At 39.3% G+C, this 19397-nt stretch overlaps 2 protein-coding genes across 4 annotated transcripts in view; one reads left to right on the plus strand and one right to left on the minus strand.

Annotated features, from left to right (window-relative positions):
- The window catches only part of HPS3 (HPS3 biogenesis of lysosomal organelles complex 2 subunit 1), a 45412-nt gene that overhangs the window by 23402 nt on the left and 2613 nt on the right, over nt 1-19397 (plus strand). Inside the window, exons 6-16 of one of the 2 annotated variants that reach the window (XM_060011399.1) lie at nt 146-227; nt 2808-2962; nt 4396-4504; nt 7075-7256; nt 8296-8476; nt 9411-9644; nt 10561-10746; nt 11088-11276; nt 12557-12664; nt 16593-16799; nt 17513-17603. In XM_060011399.1, coding sequence (XP_059867382.1) covers nt 146-227; nt 2808-2962; nt 4396-4504; nt 7075-7256; nt 8296-8476; nt 9411-9644; nt 10561-10746; nt 11088-11276; nt 12557-12664; nt 16593-16799; nt 17513-17603 — 1724 coding nt within the window. Of the gene's footprint in view, nt 1-145; nt 228-2807; nt 2963-4395; nt 4505-7074; nt 7257-8295; nt 8477-9410; nt 9645-10560; nt 10747-11087; nt 11277-12556; nt 12665-14181; nt 14615-16592; nt 16800-17512; nt 17604-19397 lie in introns of those variants that run through there. The other variant, XM_060011400.1, reaches the window with a different exon arrangement.
- Nucleotides 11085-19397, minus strand: part of CP (ceruloplasmin) — a 66998-nt gene continuing 58685 nt past the window's right edge. Inside the window, exons 19-20 of one of the 2 annotated variants that reach the window (XR_009519327.1) lie at nt 14613-15595; nt 11085-11273 (exon numbers count right to left, since the gene is read on the minus strand). Coding sequence is in view for 1 of the 2 variants with exons in the window: in XM_060011396.1 (XP_059867379.1) it covers nt 15492-15595 (104 nt within the window). In the remaining variant the exon portion in view is untranslated. The remainder of the gene's footprint in view (nt 11274-14612; nt 15596-19397) is intronic. The other variant, XM_060011396.1, reaches the window with a different exon arrangement.

The raw sequence follows: 19397 nt of genomic DNA on the forward strand, positions 1-19397 counted from the left end.
AGTAGCCTAACTTGTCAGCATTGACACATACTTGGGTCTTCCCCGACCCCTGCCATTGCTCTGTGCTCCTGTGAAATCCTCCCAATGGTGGGCACATTGGTTCCTGGCCTCCAGTTTGTTCAGTGGCATCTCTCCTCTTCCTCAGTAACAACCTGCAGTGTTACACAGTGCGGTGCAGTGCGGCGGCCGCTCGCGAGGAGGACCCGTATGTGGACACCACCCTGAAGGTTAGAGCTGGCTTATGACGGTGCAACCTAAAGATCACAGTATGAGTGCTTGCAAATTTGCTCTTCGTGTCTAAGCCTGGCAAACATTAAAGTCTTGTCTTTTTCAATTAGAATGTTGGAATGTAAAACGATAAGCATTTTGTGATTCGTGGTGTAGACGGTAATTTTTAAGATTACTTTGAAAGCATTTTACTCAGAATTTAGATAGAATGCATAGTTTTAAAAATTTGGTAAAGAATATATATATAGTGTAACTTCAGAGAGAGCACTTCACAGCTATGGTGTACTACAAGTTTATTCATTTAATAGAAGTATTGGTGACAATTGTATAGAGCTGTTAACAAAACAGTACAGAAATCAGTGTATTCAAGAGCACAAAAGTGAATACAGCGCGTTCGGATGATTTATTTATACTGTTATCAGATATGCCTTTAATTCTTTAATCGTTTTACAAAGCCTTCAACAACTTTCCTGTAGTTCTGTAGTTTTGATCTAGTGTAAATGGATATTCTAGATCAATAACCTCGTTTTTAGTGAGTAGTAATACGCTTAGTCTCTGAAAAGCTCTTGACCGCCAAATACACAGAGGCAGTGTGATGATGAAATTCTCTGTTTTCTGACCTTGAATTTTCTGTTCTCAGAAATACGCTGATCATTTGCATCATACGCCTCATGTGCAGTTTTACCCCCGGAGCATAAGCGATTTGAATGGGTGTTTGTTGTGCATATCCGTGCTGTAGGGAACCCCCAAGTTATGATAGCCTCTATTTCACGCGTTAATGTCCATCTGGCACCTGGAACGCCTTTTTCTGGAAAAATGAATGTTCAGTGATGATGGTGTGTAGTACTTAATGTGTCCGAGGCACTCTTCCATTATCACTGTCACCCAAATTGTGAAATGCACTGGCGTTTTCTGGAAATCGTGTCTGAGTTCTTTTTGGCTATGGGCTGCCTATCACCTTCTGCTGCTGACCAGGCTTACTGCCTACCCTCAGCCTCTTGGGAAATAAGAATCATAGCTTTCCCATGCCTTTCTGTCTGTGTTTAAGATATACACACAGCCTTTTCAGGAGATTTTTTTTTTTTTTTTTTTTTTTTTTTTTTTTTGCCGTACGCGGGCCTCTCACTGTTGTGGCCTTTCCCGTTGCGGAGCACAGGCTCCAGACGCGCAGGCTCAGCGGCCATGGCTCACGGGCCCAGCCGCTCCGCGGCATGTGGGATCCTCCCGGACCGGGGCACGAACCTGTGTCCCCTGCATCGGCAGGTGGACTCTCAACCACTGCGCCACCAGGGAAGCCCCTTGTTTTTTGTTTTAAGCCTCAGAGAGACATAGGCTTGTGTAGGTAGTGATGGTGGAGTGAGGGGTACATAACAGATTGAGGTAGGATCAATCTGCATTTGGAAATAAATCTCAGTTCTAGGCCTTCTCAGAGTCTCATAAAACCAGAGGGAAGGAACACAGAAGAAAGGAAGGTAGAAAAGAGGAGAGATGGGCAGCTGGTGGGGAACGCTGCCCCTGAGGCCAGTCCTCCTGAAGGTGGCAGAGGGAAGGACGGTGATCACACCTCCCGGCTCCCCCTTCCCTGCGATTCCACCATTCTGAAATCCTAGATGCCCCTGAATGAGCACACCATCATTTTGCTCCCTTGCTGACTCAGGCTTTGGGAGCTGCGGTGTCTGGGAAAGGTTTCACAACCTCAGAGTCGGGACCAAAGTACACGCGATCTTCATTTCCCTTTCCTCTGAGATGCTGGCTCAGCATCGCCAAGGCCAACTTAACTATTCTTAGGAATGTCAAAATAGATGGAGGTTTTCCCCCATGTGCTTTGTACAAAAGGGACAATGAAGATGACCTCAGAATCAAAACAGCATTAATGGAGGAGAGGGGGAGGCCTGGCAGCATCATTTTGTGAGTCGCAGAAAGAGCTCTTCCATTATATTCCGTATCCATTCTACTTGAGTGAATGATCCCTTACAAGGACAGGAGGCTGGCTCCTGGTCCAGGATTTCCTCCAGTTTGCCTGACACACCCCAGCCTGTTGGCTGTTCCAGGCAGTGTTCACATCTACAGAGCTAACAGAAGCCATCGGAACATGAGAGTGTTTCTTTCGTACACACGCAACCACTGAGAAACCATTTTATGTACTCTACCTGAAGTACAATGTCCTTTTATAGTGTCTCGTATGTCTAAAGAGGCCACTTGAACGTACCCTGAGCCAGCCCACTGTTAGTGGGGAATTTCCTGGGTGGCAGGTAATCAGCCCAGGGCTGGGCTCCTGGAGGGTCTCTGTAAGGCAGAGAGTTCCCGCAGCTTTGAGGGGCCTCAGGCGTACCCACTCTCTGCATTCCTTAAATCAAAGTCAACAGATACTAAGTAGCCCTTTGGCAGACACATGGATGAGATAGTTGGTTAAATAGTTTAGATAGGATAACCTCTTACTCTGATAAGAATAGGAATTTGAATTATTTGGGGGGAGAGTGAGGGGGAAGGAGACATTGTATCAAATACATTGATTTTTGAAGATTAAAATTCATGCACTTTATTCCTTAGCTAAATTTCCGATTTTTTTTCCTTATTAGGCTTGCCCACCTGTCAGTATGGATGTCTGTGCTTTAAGAATACAGCTTTTCATAGGCTTGAAAGCCATCTGTCACTTTAAAAACCACATTATACTTCTGACCAAGGCAGACCCTGAAACAATTCCAGAGAGAAGAGAGTCACCCAAGAGGCTTCTGTAAGCATCCCCTCACCCCCAGACATTCCTGCGAAAGTTTCTGCAATGAATTGTTACTGCTATATTTTGCATACATCTTTGTTGATATTTTTTTAAATGAAAGCTTTGAATGATCAGATAGCTTTTCTAGGTGTTCTTTTTCCAGAGTAAGAAAAGAAGTTTCTGATGATCTCTATAATATCCTTTATAATTGACCTTGAACTTTTAGAAGAAGCTGAAGTATAAAATTAGTTCAGTAAATATCTGTGGTGTTTTAGATAAGAAGTTAAAGGGCATGCCTTTTTTGTGTAATTAACAAGTAAGACAGAGCCTCTTATGCTGATCTAAGTGACAAGGCTCTTTATTATTTTTCTTCTTTGGCCTTTAAGTGGCTACATTTTTATCCAAAGATTATTTTCTGGTATTTCAATGAAAAAGAAATTAACAATGCATTTCTTACCTTAAAGCACATTCATGATGTATAGATTATGTGTTAATCTACCTTAGAGTAAAAGTGCATTATTATTCTAATCTCAGGTTGACACTTCGGTTTTTTGCTTTCACATTGTTTGGAATAGAATGCTTAATTCCAGAGAGGTTAATGCTTCTATTCGATGTTTTCTATACTGTGAACTTAGTGGTAGGGAATGCAATCTAATTTGAACAGTCCTCTATGGAAAATTAAGTAGGAAAGAAATCTGTTTGCAGGGGAGGAACACAGATTGTATTTCAAGTCTAACATTGTTTTCCATTTTCAACATAAGTTTAAGCTTTTCTGAATTATTTGTGCCTGTGCTTTGTTCCACCGGCAGGAATAACCAGGTTCCCTTGGGTAACTGCTCACTTAGAGTGTGCACAAAGTGGTCTGAGACTGACTGATCCTAAAAGCTTTCTGGCGAGAGGAAAAATAGCTTGTAATCTCACACATTTGACATCTTAAAAGTATTATATATTTTTAAATGATTTTTTTAAAAATTCTGATTTATTTGAAAATTCATTTGGTCTAGGGTCTGCATTTTTAAAAGATTGTATACTACAGAAAATGCATCATGTAGTGAAAGCAAGAGATAAGGTAGTGCCTCCAGCAGACGTTCAGTTCTGTCTTTTGCATTTTCCCAGCAGCCCTTGGCCTCATGAAGGCCATATCCAAGCCTTTCTTCCTTTTGAGGACTCTTGCCTGTTCTGTGAACTTATTGCCTATTTAACAATACTTGTGGAATGAATTGCAAGTGCTTGGTTTATCAGTCCGTGAGAGTGCAGTATGTTAAGTGCTGTTTGGCCTTCGTAGCATTGTGCACTAATGTTCTCTAAAAATTGACTGTGTAGTTAATCAACAAATACTAAATGAAAATGATATCATAATTGCAATATTTTAGGTATCTAATATTTACCATTTAAAATTCCCGTTTATTAATAATATGTCTTATAATTCTTGTCCTTTGTTTTGCTTTTAGTTCTAGAAAAGGTACCAGTGTTAATCTCAAAACACCTCCTGTAGCTGAGGCTGGGTGGAATTTGTATATTGTGAATACGATCTCACCAGTGCAACTGTACAAAGAAATGGTATTCCTTTCAGACTTCTAATTCTTACTGGTAGAAATTTTTAGAGTCTAATTGGTGACTAGAAATTGATTCTAATTATCGTACATGCAGAATGCCACAGCCAGCCAGCTTCCAGGCTCCGTCTGACAGTGCAGTGTATTATCTTCACCTTCTTGTTTTCACAGCTCCTGGTATTTGAGGAGCCAGGAGAAATTCCCTTCCCTAAAATAAGATTCCCTTGTTCATACCCACTCTCCTATGAGAATTGATTAGCCAGTCTAAACATAAGTAGCCTTTGACCTTTATTTTGAACCCTAGCAAAGAGAACCATGAAATGGAGCCGAAAGAAATCTTAGATCATATGTCCCTGTCTCACACTTCTTTGAAATATTAGCAGATAGTCCCAGGGCACTGCAGCACTTGTAGCATTGTCCCATAGGCATCCTTCTTCCTCTTCTAAGAGTGACAACTGCCTACTCATCCCTGACAATTTTTATCAACTCTTTATTTTGAAATAATTTCAAACCTACAGAAAAGTTGCAAGAATAATACAAGTAAAACCTGTGTATTCCCCACACAGATTTGCCCATAGCCAACATTATACTCCCTTTGTTTCTCCCTCTCTTTTCTTCTTTTTTGCACTCTTGTACAAATGCGCAAGCACGCATGTATATTTTCTCCTGATCCATTGGAAGGTATATTGCATACGTCATAGCCTAAGGCTTCTAAATATTTCAGTGTGTGTTTCCTGAGAATTGAGATATTTGCTTATATAACCACAGGACACACACATGCTTCAGAAAATTTAACAATGACACAGTACTTTAGTCTATGGTTCATATTCCAGTTTTGTCAATTGACTCAATAATGGCCTAGTAGAAGCCCCCAGCACCTCCTGCCCCAGGTCCAGGATCCATCAAGTAATGTATTTAACTGTCATGTCTCTTTAGCTCCTTTAATCCAGAATATGTTCACAGCCTTTCTTTGTTTTATTTAAAAAAATTTTTTTTGTTGTTGTTGAAGTATAGTTGACGTACAATATTATAAGTTACAGGTATAAACATAGTGATTCACAGTTTTGAAAGGTTATAATCCATTTGTAGTTATTATAAAATATTGGCTATATTCCCTGTGTTGTACAATATATCCTTGTAGCTTATTTATTTTATACGTAGTAGTGTGTACCTCTTAATCTCCCTCTCTTATCTTCACTGGTAACCACTAGTTTGTTCTCTGTATCTGTGAGTCTGTGTCTTTTTTGTTTTATTCACTAGCTTGTTGTATTTTTAGATTCCACTCTTTGTTTTATAACAGTTTTGAAAAATATTTCTCCCCCTGCCACCTTTTAAAAATTTATTTTTTCATTTCTCATTTCATATCATTTCTCATGATTAGAGTCAGGTTGTATATTCTTCTTCTTAGCCAGAACATTGGGTAGGTGACGTATCTTTCTCAGAGTATCACACTGGGAGGTGCAGAATATTCATTTGCCCTTCACTAGTAATGTTAATTTTGGTCATCGGGTGAAGGTTTTGCCTGATTTGGCCCTGGCATTTTAATGCTGATAATTTTATCAGCTTTGTTCTGTGTTTTCAGTCTTGCTTAATTGAAAGTCTTAGACGTCATCTAGGTGATTTGCCTACTGGAGTCTAAAAATACTGATTGACTCAGATTAGCTAGTGATAATCTTTTTTTTAATTTTATTTATTTTTAGCCACGTTGGGTCTTCATTGCTGTGCGCGGGCTTTCTCTAGTTGCGGTGAGCAGGGGCTATTCTTCGTTGTGGTGCACAGACTTCTCATTGCAGTGGCTTCTCTTGTCGCGGAGCACGAGCTCTAGGCGCTTGGGCTTCTGTAATTGCAGTACGCGGGCTCAGTAGTTGCAGCACACGGGCCCTAGAGTGCACAGGCTTCAGTAGTTGCGGCACATGGGCTCAGTAGTTGTGGCTCGCAGGCTGTAGAGCACAGGCTCAGTAGCTGTGGCCCACGGGCTTAGTTGCTCCAAGGCACTTGGGATCTTCCCAGACCAGGGATCGAACCCACGTCCTCTGCCTTGGCAGGCAGATTCTTAACCACTGCACCACCAGGGAAGTCCTAGCTAGTGATAATTTTTATAAGCCCACTGTAAGTTACAGAAATAGATGTAGCAGAACCTAAATTCACAGATTGAAACTAAGATAAAGGAAGCATACTCAGTCTGAATTTGAGAAAGATTTAAATCATAGAACTTAAAAATAAAGTTAAGGTTTTCAGATATGTTCATTAGCCTTATCAAATTGTGATCAAATTATTGCTAAGTTAACAGTGTTATTAGCATTACAGTATTAATTGTACCTTCTCTAATGATTAGCACTGTTTAACAAGAGAATAGTTACAATCGTGTGTGTGTTAAACTGGCTCATAGATCGTGGGGGAAAAGAAAACCACTTTAGCTAGGCCTTATCAGAATGACAAATAACCACTTTTTATTTTTTAGGATTTAATGTGTTCAGATATTGACTTTAGTAACCAACTGGGTAGATATTCTTAAGAACTGGGAAACTTTGGGGAGATGTCTAAAGCAACATTAGCTGCTTGCCTTTTTTGTGTTAGGTAGACTACAGTAACACCTACAAGACTGCAAAAACGCAGAGCTGCATCCACCTTCTCAGCGAGGCTCACCTGTTAGTGAGAGCTGCCCTGATGGATGCCGGTCAGCTGGAACCTGGAGAAAAAGCTGAGCTTTTAGAAGCATTTAAAGAAAGCTGTGGGCACCTTGGAGACTGCTACAGCAGGTTGGTGATGCTACTTGGAAACTTGTCAGAGAAGCCATCCTGAGCTTCAGGTGTGCTTACTAACTTTTCCACCTCTGGCAGTTACCTGACAAATGGGAGGACGCATGAGGGGAGGTGGTTTAGTTATTCATTTATGCCACAGCATTTGTTTAGCACATCCTGTGGGTCAGGTACTGGGCTAAGCTTAGAGAGATGAGCACGACCTGTTGCCTGCCTTCAAGGACTTACAGTTTATTGGATGAGCAGTTCATGAGTCTCCCATCAGTTAACTTAGGAATTTGAAGTTTCTTTTCAGACCTTTGGGCGGGGGTGGGGCATGACCAGTGAACATCCCTGAGACAACCATATTACTATGAGCTTTAAGGGAGAGATACTAGTTGGACACTCTGTGATTTTAATCTTAGTAGTCAGTGCTTTTATGATGTCAGAAAAGGACACTAGGATCAATAGTGATTTCTCTTTTTGAGAATGATCTTTTTTTTTATGTTAATAGATTTAATGGTAACCATTGCTCAATATTTCAGCTTTTTGAGGAAACTTAAAAAAAAATTTTAATGGAGTTATACACGTAGAAGAGTACACAAGTAATAAGTGTACAAGTCACAATAATTTTCACAAAATGAACAAATCCTGTAGCCATTGTCCAGATGAGAATGATCTTTATAATTTTTTTCATATATAATTGTTTCCAAGGCTTACTTGACCCATGGGAGTCATTATAAATTGATAAAAGACTTTTCCTACTTATAAACACCATTATTTTAGAGCCACATTATGAATATTAAAATTCACTTAACGAATTGTTTTTGTTTTTCTGATGAGCAAGCAAAAAGAAGCTACATTAATTAGAATGACTTTGCAGAACAAAACTCAGGAGTTTGTTCCAACTCCTAATGGCCGTAGAAAAGTATTTTGAGATTTATGTCTTCCGGAAATCATGTATGTTTTATTATTAAATGTGTTAGACATCCAAACTTAAACATGACAAATCTGAAGTTTTTTTTTTTTTTTTTTTTTTTTTTTACTTCCTTCCCTTTAGGCTTGACACCCAGTATTCCCACCTCGCCTTGCCATACTATAAGATGTCTGGTTTGTCTATGGCTGAAGTTTTGGCCCGAGTGGACTGGGCATTAGAGGATGGAGCGCAGAAATACGAGAGGGGATTAATCTTTTACATTAATCATTCACTTTATGAAAACCTGGATGAAGAATTAAGTGAAGTGAATACAGTTTTCTATTTAGTTATATCTAATATTTTTAATTTTTCATTTTAGCAATTTATTTTATGTAATTCTGTTGAGAAATCAAGTTCCAAGTATTTTTCATTGGTATTATAGTCTTTTTTTTCCTAAAAAAGGTAATTAGTGTGCCCTTTTCTTCATTAATAATACTCAGAATTACAGCTTGGAAGAGAACTTATAATCATCTTCTCATACTTTCTCATTACATAGACAGGGGGGTGTGGTCCACTGTGGTTGAGTGACCTGCCCTATTTGACAGTGGCATGTCTTTAGAAGAATGACATAGAACCTGGGCTTTGCCTGCCTTCTTCTCATCTGCAGCCCTTTTCACAACCCTAGTTGCCCCACTCTCCAGGTGTCCAAAGTTTCCCTTGTGAAATCCTGGCCCAGCAACCTTCAGACATTATCAAGGATCATTTTTAGCTCCTCATATATTTTTAAAGAGTTGAATGCCAGTATGCAAAGTTGGGTATTGTGATACCAAGTGTTTTAAGGTTTTAAGAGAAATGAAATTTTCTCTTATAAATATTAAGTATATTTTGTACATTAAATATAAGTAAATTTTGTATTAAACAGTAATTTTCTATAATGGACTTTTGAGTATAATTTAATCCAATATTTGTTTTCTTCTTCTGAACTCTTGTTAAAATTAGAAATGCTGGCCACAACTTGGTATACACTTTCCCTGCTTTTTCTTCATTATAACTCAGCAAAGAGATCACTTTAGGTCATCTCAGCTCTCCCACACTATCACCATCAAACTCTCTTTTTAAATCGAAGCATAGTACTGTAATTTTATCTTAATTGGAATGTTTGTATCTTGGCTTTTTATCTTTTTTTTTTTTTTTTTTGCTGATTTTGTTGCTTTCTATCAGCTGACTGACCTTTTATTTCTTGTTTACGCTCACCAAAGGAATTGGCAGCAAAAGTGGTTCAGATGTTTTATGTCGCTGAGCCGAAGCAACTGCCCCATATTCTCTGTAGTCCTTCTATGAAGAATATTGATCCTTTAACTGCCATAAGCTATTTAAGGAAGCTGGATACTTCTGGATTTTCATCAGTCTTAGTGACATTGACCAAGGCAGCAATGGCTTTGAAAATGAGAGATCTTGACATGCACAGAAATGAAATGAAAAGCCATTCAGAGGTACGGTGCCCTGCCTGGAATTAACAGCAAGCTAAAATAGGACTCAGTGGTCTTGAGGTGTTTAGTTTTTTTCTGGCTTCTGTGTAGCTCATTTTTTTCTTAGTTGTAAAGGAAGATAGACTTAGTATTAAAAAGGAAGTGGCCCAAAGTGGGAGTGCTTGGGCTTTGGATTTGTCCAACGAAAAAGAAAAATGAAAGATAAATGGCAGCAATGGGTATCCAAAGACTTTTCAACTTAGTGTCAGGTATGTTCAGAACACAGTGCTTGGCAGTGAAGAGTATACAGGCTCTGCCCTGAGCTGACAGTCTGACCTGGCACGAGGGGGTGGTGTGGTTTGTCCCTGAAAACAGAACAGTGATGTATATTCAAGTACAGCAAGTAGGTTATTAACCTTGAGTCTTAGGAGTGCAGTAGTTGCAGAAATAGCCTGCATTTGGGAAGATCACAAATGACTGTGTGGGAGATTAGGCATTTGAATGGTGTATCAAAGAAAAGGTAGCTTCCCGTTGGAAAAGAGGCCATTTAGGGACATAAGCCAAAAAAGTTAATCAGTAGAGAAAGAAATTCAGAAGTGACATTAATTGAGCACTTATTATGTCTCAGGTTAGCACTAAGATGTCCTCTACTTTGAAGAGTAGAATTCTAGAAAGATGAATTTTCTTTTCATAATTTTGAAAAATCCTATATAGACCTCAATTTAAAGCTGTCTACAAAATAGGACATCTTGATGCTTAATTAAGTAATAACTTCTACAAAGACAGTTACCAATGATGTCCTTAGAACTTGTCTTTGTAAAGAAAAAATGAAGATTACAATAAATTATTAATGGCTTATCATTGATTCTTGAATTCACTAGCGTGTATTTCCAAGATGAATGCAATGTTTATTCTGTTCTAAATTTTTTTTTATCTGAAGATGAAGTTGGTATGTGGCTTCATTCTGGAACCTCGGCTATTGATTCAACAGAGGAAAGGACAGATTGTTCCAACTGAATTTGCAGTTCACTTGAAGGAGACTCAGCCTGGATTGCTTGTGGCTTCAGTCCTTGGCTTACAGAAGAACAACAAAATTGGAATTGAAGAAGCAGATTCCTTCTTTAAGGTTTGTCACTTTGAAAATACAATTGTTCTGGATGGCCTGATGAAGTTGGTGGGGGGGACGGAGAGCAGAATAAGAGAAGTGATTTTTCATTTGTTTATTGACAAATGAGACTTACACATAACCACTTATAAAAGTACAGATTAAAAAATGTATCTAGAAAAATTCTGTTCATGCAACCTGGAGTCTGTTAAAATGTCTAAATTCGCTTTTGCCACGGCACTAATGCTAGAGATAAATTATTGAATACATGGCCCACATGATGGAGTGCTATTCAGACCAGCTGTAACTTGATCAGTACTATATTTATCTGAGCTATGGGGGCTTGTTTCACTGTTCTCAAGGTGCTCTGTGGTAAAGATGAAGATACGATTCCTCAGCTCTTAGTAGACTTTTGGGAAGCTCAGCTGGTAGCGTGTCTCCCAGATGTGGTACTTCAGGAACTCTTTTTCAAGCTCACATCACAGTACATCTGGAGATTATCTAAGAGGCAGCCACCTGACACCACACCATTGAGAACATCAGAGGATCTGGTAAGATAATGGAATAGTACAGTGAATTAAACTTCATGTACATTACACATTATGATAATGACCCTTATTTTTTTGTTTGTTTGTTTTTGGGGTTTTTTGTGTGTGTTTTATGTTTTTGTTAAATTTTTATTTCTTTTTATATTAATTTTTGTTGACCCTTCTTATTTTTAACAGCATAAAATCAGTCGTAATTCATATTACCGGATATCTTTTTTTTTTTTTTTTTTTTTTTTTTGCGGTACGCGGGCCTCTCACTGTTGTGGCCTCTCCCGTTGTGGAGCACAGGCTCCGGACGCGCAGGCTCAGCGGCCGTGGCTCACGGGCCCAGCCGCTCCGCGACATGTGGGATCTTCCCGGACCAGGGCACGAACCCGTGTCCCCTGCATCGGCAGGCAGACTCTCAACCACTGCGCCACCAGGGAAGCCCTACCGGATATCTTTTTAAAGCAAGAGTTAATACATTTAAAACTTGTCTGTGAGTGAAGTTGCCCACATTTTAAACACTTTTGTATCCTAAAGAGTGCCTTCTACTGTTCCTATATTACTCACCTACAGTGGTACTTCAGTAGCCAAAGTGTGGGAGAAAGGGCTTTTCCCCAAATCCATCTGTGCTCCCTTAGGCGACAGTCATGAAGCGGAACATGAGAGAAGAGACATCTGCAGACCTCCCTGCTGGGAGAGGAACTGCAGAAGGCTTGTGGGAGAGAGACTTCCTTACCAGACTTCCATTTCCTGTCAGCTGCACAGACAAGAGCTGTTCCGCAGTCTGCAGCAGCCCTAACAACTCTACTCTTATCTTTCCTGTTCCCCCCCGACCCCTGGCAGCCCCTTTGTCCCTCACAGTGACAGAGTGGCTAATGTGGGTTTGCTTGAATAAGGGAGTCTTTATGGGAACTGTCTTGAGAACTTATGGAAGAGATTTTGCCTCCCAAGGAAAGTAGTAGAAATAAAAATCATTTTCAGTATTACTGTTAACTTTTCTTGAGTGTAATTAGCTTAAAGGAAGTATTGCCCTTTTTGTGAGGAAGTGCCTCTTTGCAGTTTTTTGAAAGTTAAAATATTAGGAAATATTTAGTGAGGATTTATTCAGTGAGAAGCAGCAAAACTAAAACCTTTTCCAGGGGAATGCATTCTAAGACTTTCTTCCCATTACCAGGAAAATGTATACCAAATTTTGGGACACGGCAGAATGTTAGGGATTGCTTGTTGTTTGTGGGATGGATGAAGAAAGTCTTGTTTTGTTGTATTTTTGTTTATGATAAATTTCTTTTACATTTTAGATAAACACCTGTAGTCATTATGGCTTAATCAGTCCATGGGTTAATGTCTTAATATCCTCTGAATCCTTGGCTGATAAAAATTATATGGAAGACCTTTCAAAATTACAGGTAAATAAAAATGCCTCCTTTTCTCATGAATATGCATATTACCATATAGTATAGGACTTAAATTTGGTAAGACCCTGGGTGTCCAGTTAATTTAGAGTGTATCATTCTGGGGACAGAATCTATAGTTAGGCATACTCAAGAGCTGTGGAGGGAATTCCTGCCTCTGCCTGAAACTGCTGACGGGAAGTCTGGTCTTGTTGCCAGTCGGTGAGTGAGCTTCCAAGTCCTGTGACTCTTGCCTCATTCTCAGGACGTGCCTGAAAACACGTTGTGAGATGAAAGTATGGCAAGTGTTTCGCGGTGTTTTCATTGACGAGATTCACTTTTATTTTAGTGTTCACTCACACAGTTTAGGCCTCTAGCCCAAACCGAGCACTACTATCTGTCTTATAGGAGATAGGTCAAAGTAGCTAGCTTATCTGGCTCCTGAAAGGATTTTTTTAAAAGTAAGAAACATGATCAAGAGAATGTAGACCAGCCTGCAAGAATTCTGAACGTGAATGTTTTCAACTGAGAATGAGAAATAAAGTCCACATTTGACTTGGTGGATTGGGCTGGGCTCCATGTGGATGTGATTTTGTTTAATGTAATCAGTGGCCCAAGGACTGAGTATAATCCTCACATCTGTTGTGTTTGGTCTTCCCAGTGTAGCTGCCAACATATGAAAATTGAGATTTCAAATTCAGAATTTTGAGTTTCAAGTTTCTCTTTGAGAAACTCAGCAGAACTTTCATTCAGCAGTAACCCTGGGCCCTCACTGCCTGAGACCTGAAGGTCGGAGCCACCTACTGGCTCCCCTCGTTGGGCAGTGCTCGTGCTGTCCTGTCTGCCACTGTTCCACCTCCACGTCTCCCTGGTCCAGATGCAGTGTCTGGCATCCATTTTCCTTATACTCAGCCGCCTTCGTGTGTTTTCATCATCTGGTTTTCATCGTCTGGTTTGACCTTGTTAAGCTTTTGAGTGTGCAACCCCTGATTTACTCTGGGAACTTAGTGGAAGTGTGGTTATTGCTTATAGAAACCAAAATGTCAGATTGGGGATGGGGTGTCAGGATGCAAAGCTCAAGAGACCATGTTGCTTAGTCTTAGCCTCTAGACAGCCTGTGATGTCACCAGGAATACAGTTACTTACATTTTTTTTTAATTGCCAAAGGCGGTTCTTGTTGGTTCTTATCTCTAGTACCCTTATGCTGCAGAGGCTGCCGAGCACTTAGTCTCAGATTTGTTCATTCCACAAATATTCCTCAATCATGTACTGTAAATGTGATTGATGTACAGCATTGGACGAGGCAGGCAAGACCTTGCCCTGCTATAATTTATGTACTAATTAAATATTTAAAATGCTAATTGTAATAAGTGCTTTAAAATATCCCCTGATAAATCTTCAAAGCATATTTATAATCTCTGCTTGAAAAAGTATAATTCAGTGATCTTTAGAATCCATTTTAAGGTATTTAAAAAGGGTATCTTGGGACTTCCCTGGTGTCACAGTGGTTAAGAATCTGCCTGCCAATGCAGGGGACACAGGTTCGATCCTGGGTCCGGGAACACTCCACATGCCGCGGAGCAACTACTTCAACAACTCCACAACTACTGAAGCCCACGTGCCTAGAGCCCGTGCTCCGCAACAAGAGAAGCCACCGCAATGAGAAGCCCACGCACCACAACAAAGAGTAGCCCCCTCTCGCCGCAGCTAGAGAAAGCCCGTGTGCAGCAACGAAGACCCAAGGCAGCCAAAAATAAAAAATAATAAAATAAATAAATTTATAAAAAATAAATAAAAAGGGTATCTTCTTTCTGGGAATCCTTGCCATTAAAGGATAGAAAGTTGAGTCAGTCTAAACTTTTCGAAATCCTTTTCCTAATTATAACTCTTTCTAAATTATCTGGGGTCAATTAGTCTTAGTCATTAAGAAAAAACTAACCATCAAGAAACAAAAAGATCTCACCTGCTCTTACCTAGAGGAATGGGGGGTCGGTTCAGGATCACTTGGAGAGCTTTTTCAAAATTGTATGTCTCCCCTCTACCCACCAGCTCACCACCACCACACAGATTTGAGATAACTCTTTGTCCCTTGTTCTTAATCACTGTAATAGTATATTTGTGCAAGAATTAAAAACAATCTATAAATCATCTGTGTGTCAAAAAGCCACTATTCAGAATGACACAGTACCTAGTAAGTGCCCTGCCTTTTACCAGAATTGTCCTGGTCCCCTCCCCCCGCCTCCTTGCCATCCACCCCTCTTAGAGCCACAGGTGTGACTGTGTAGAGAATTCTGTGGGTTCCAGCCCCGCAGAGCCAGCTGAGCATGAGGGGTGTAGATCAGAAAAGGGAATAAATGGTGCCTGTGTTGGGGGTGGAGAGTCCATTTCCAATATTGAAAAAAAAAAAAAAGAAAGGAACACACTGCTAAGAAGCACACAACACTAAGAGTATTTTAAAGAGTAGTAGTAACCTGTGGGCCGTTTTTTATCCAGTGATATATGTGTTGTCTGGTGCTTCTTATTTTGAGGGTTTTTGTTTGTTTTGGTCGCCCTGTGTGGCTCTGGTATCTTAGTCCCCAGACCACAGATTGAACCCGCGCCCTCAGCAGTGAAAGTGCGGAGTCCTAACCACTGGATCGCCAAGAAATTCCCTGGTGTTTCTTATTTTTAAACTTCTTGATGATATGGATATAACTACTTAAAAGTTCATGGGTAACCCATTTTGTACCAAGCTTTGACTCATTTCACTTTAACCACCTTATTTCATATTTGCTATCTTATTGTCAGGAAATTTTTCAGATGAAGGTGAATATTAAACTTGCAGGAAGGAAAGGGACCAACCTTACTCTCCTAGCCATTGCTTAGTAGATATTTGGAATAAAATCACGATGCTGACTGTAAATGGATAGTTCATGTTCCATGTCCTCCTGTGAGTCTGAGAAGACGCTGCAGTAAAAAGGATACAAGAAGAAGAAAATCAGGATATGAACATTTCATTTTTTATCCAGAAGAAAGGGAAAGCAGAGATTATTTTGGTGGCGGAATCAAAAGTAGTATTTATAGTTTAAATGTTTAAAAGTAAAATATTGTCAAGTTCTAACTACTGAAATAATAGCTGCTCTGTGTCATTCAGGTTGTAGCAAACGGTATTGATACAAATTATTAGGTTCTTAACGATTGCTGTAGTTTTCTTAAATGTGAAATTTTATTTTTGGTTCTTCGTGTAATGCATGCTTATTATTAGAAACCTTGAAAAATACAGGGAAGTGTGAAAAAGAAAGTTGGCTTTGTCCTCCCATTCCAGTTAACTGGTCTCTGTTTCAAATTTCGATGCTCTTCCAAAGGCATTTCTAGATGTGCATGTACCTATGTAGATTTTATACAACTGACCATGCTCTGAATATAATTTTGTATTGAGATTTTTTACTAATTTTATCATGAGCATTTTGTCCTTTGAAAACAATTTTGATAGCTATAAAATATACCATCATTTGAATATATCATAATTTATTTACTCATCCCTTCTTATTTAATGCTTAGATTTCTTCTGGTTTTTCAGTATTATAAATATTCTTGAGGTGAACATCATTGGACATAAATCTTGAACACCATGTTGATTCTATCCTAAGGATAGAATCTTAAAGCCTTCGCATTAGTTTAAACTTACAGTCTATTCAGAGCAAACACAACCATGTTATTTTAAAAAATCATAGCTTTGTATTAAACAGATCTTTTTTTCTTTAAACTAGAGGTGGTTTCAAGATTATTTAATACTTTGGTCTAATTAGACTTACTAAGTAAATATATGCGTGTGCTCTAAAATTACATTCTGTTTTTTTTTTTTGGTGAGTGAGATTTATTCTTTTTAAAAACTGTATTCTGTATGTTGTGCTTTAGTGTTTTGGGTGCCTCATTCCATAACATTTCACTTTTCTGTTCATAGTCTCTCATATGTGGTCCTTCATTTGACATAGCTTCCATTATTCCATTCTTGGAGCCACTCTCAGAAGACACTGTTGCCGGCCTCAGCATCCATGTTCTGTGTCGTACGCGTTTGGAAGAGTATGAACGGTGCATAGACAGGCTGTTAGAGAGATGCCCGGAGGCAGTCATCCCATATGCTAATCATGAACTGAAAGAAGAGAATCGGGTATGCTTTTCAGATTACGGTTTTAGGCTTTATCAGTGATAATCAAATGTTAATCTTGTTGCCTTATCTGCAACATGGGGACAGATTATGCCAGTCCAACCTCACAGGGCTGTGTGGCTTAAAAGAGCATATATGTTACATGTTTTTTTTGTTTTTTTTTGTTTTTGCGGTACGCGGGCCTCTCACTGCTGTGGCCTCTCCCGTCACGGAGCACAGGCTCTGGACGCGCAGGCTCAGCAGCCATATGTTACATGTTTTGAGTACCATTAGAGGCTGTTAAAATTTATGGTGCTTGTATGTTATCTTTACTAAAGGTCTCTTGTTTGGCGATGAAGTAGGCTATTACCTGAAGATTTGGAAAACATAATAAATGATGGGGAAATTCTTTGTGGACTCTCTGGTCTTTAGAAATTAGAAGAGTTTTTGACTTTAGAACTTTCTTGCTACCTAAGAGATGGAAACAAGACACGTCTATGTTTCTTCTTGAAAATAGCGGTGTACATATGTACAGTGTATATATTATTAGATTTTCAAGTTACAGATCTGACTTTTATGCTCTAGCTTAAGCAGAAGACTGTTCTAACAAAGTCTGTTCCTTAACCAAGATGATGTATTTTTGCCCTGGGCTTCCCTGCACAATCTTTTTCTTCTTGTTGGAAATCTGAGTGTAAAATGCATCAAACTTAAAAAGTATTCATTTTTCCCTAAGATAGACTTTGTGGTGGAAAAAACTGCTGCCTGAACTTTGTCAGAGAATAAAATGTGGTGGAGAGAAATATCAACTTTACTTATCATCACTAAAAGGTAAAATAATCTTTTTTGCTTGATTATAAATTGAGTTGAGGGTACTCATTTCCATAACTGGCTGAAGCCTTGCTGTCTCTCGTTTTTCATGTGATTCTCAAGTGTGGGGAAGAGGGTCTTTGCAGAATCAACTGGAGAGCTTATTTTTAACATTCATGTGCTCCCGCCACCACATTTGATATTCATTTATCTCTTTTAGCTCTAGAGCTGATGCTTTTAAGTTAATCTTTCCAGACACTTAACAAAGTATCACAGTCAGAGAAACTCACAGCCTCAGTATTTTAAAAATTGGAATAGCCGTTAAAGTCCGTTTTATATTAATGGTCTGGGTGCTTAATTTACTTCATGTAGGAAATTAAAATTATTTTCATTATTAATCATAATTGTAAGCAAGTACTGAGGAATGATAAATTTCTCAAAGATTTAGAAGTGTAGTGTGTCTAAATTATGCAGTATTTTACAGTGTAGGTAGTTATTGTTTGAATTTTTATAATTCATAGTCATTTATAAATCTTGATAGCTATATGGTTATCAGTTTCACTACTCTTGTGTGTTAATATCACCAGTTAATGGTTGGCCTGATGACAAAGGTATGGTTATATTGATACCAGTGTGCATAAAATATTAGAAGTTAACAGTGTTGGAATTGTATTTTCCAGCTGAGGGAATTGACTTTCAAAGTGTTAGGCAAAACCAAGTGGCCATTGGATGGTGTTTTTCTGGAAATTGCCATTAAGTTGTATGTTTTTGATTGGGAAGACAGGGAGGGGCCTTTGTACTATTTGTGCTACCCACCTCCCTGAGAGATTTTTTGGTTGTCAGAAGGTGGAAACTTCAGGTGTTTGATTGCCCAGCCCCATCTGCACCAAATTTATCACATAAATTTGAACTGATTATTCTTGTTGGTCGATCACTTTCCAGTACAGATAGCCCACATCTTCACACCCCGGTAACATCATTATCTTAGTCGAACGACTCTTTCTTCATCCTTTTCTGATCCACACCCACAAACTCATAACTACCCCATAATCTTTCCTCCAAATGTTCCATTTTTCTGTGTCTTTAATATGTGTGTATTCACACACATGTGCATGTATGTATGTGTGTGGCTTATGGGAACTAAATGCTGTGTGTGATTTAACTTTACTGTAATACCTCCAGAGCTGGTATAGTGTTTTATTCATTTTTCATGATGCACTTTCCTTGCCAGCAATGTGCTTCTCCATATGCAGTATTCTATAACTATTGATTGATTTGAAGGGAAGACACCTGAATAACCTCAGGTCTGTTTTCATGGGGAGTCTCTCTGTTGGCAGCTGTGGTATACCAAGAAGGGACCAGGATTGGAATTAGGAGAATTGGAACTGAGTTCCAAGTCTGCTACTTACTGAGTATCCTGAAGCAAGCCAGTTCTTTTAATTGCCTGGGACCAATGGGAGGTTCAGGACTGACTCTAGAGTAAAATGTTAGGCAAAAATTGCAAGATGGTGAGGTTGGAGATGGAGGTCAGGGACTTACATAATATGCTTAGGAGCTTGGATTTCTTACTCTCTAATGCAGCATTCCTCAGCCTTGTCACTGCTGACATCTTGGACCAGATAATTTGTGTGTAGGTGTCCCCTGTGCATTTTAGGGTGTTACCAGCATCCCTGGCCTCTACTCACTAAATACACTAAATACCAACAGCACTTGCCCAGTTAAAACAGAAGTGTCTCCAGCCATCACCAAATGTCCCCTGGGGGACAAAACTGTACTAGTTGAGAACTGTTGCACTAATGCAGAGCCATTGAAACT

Source organism: Delphinus delphis, chromosome 4 (assembly GCF_949987515.2).
Source record: "Delphinus delphis chromosome 4, mDelDel1.2, whole genome shotgun sequence".
NCBI classification, from domain to species: Eukaryota; Metazoa; Chordata; class Mammalia; order Artiodactyla; family Delphinidae; genus Delphinus; species Delphinus delphis.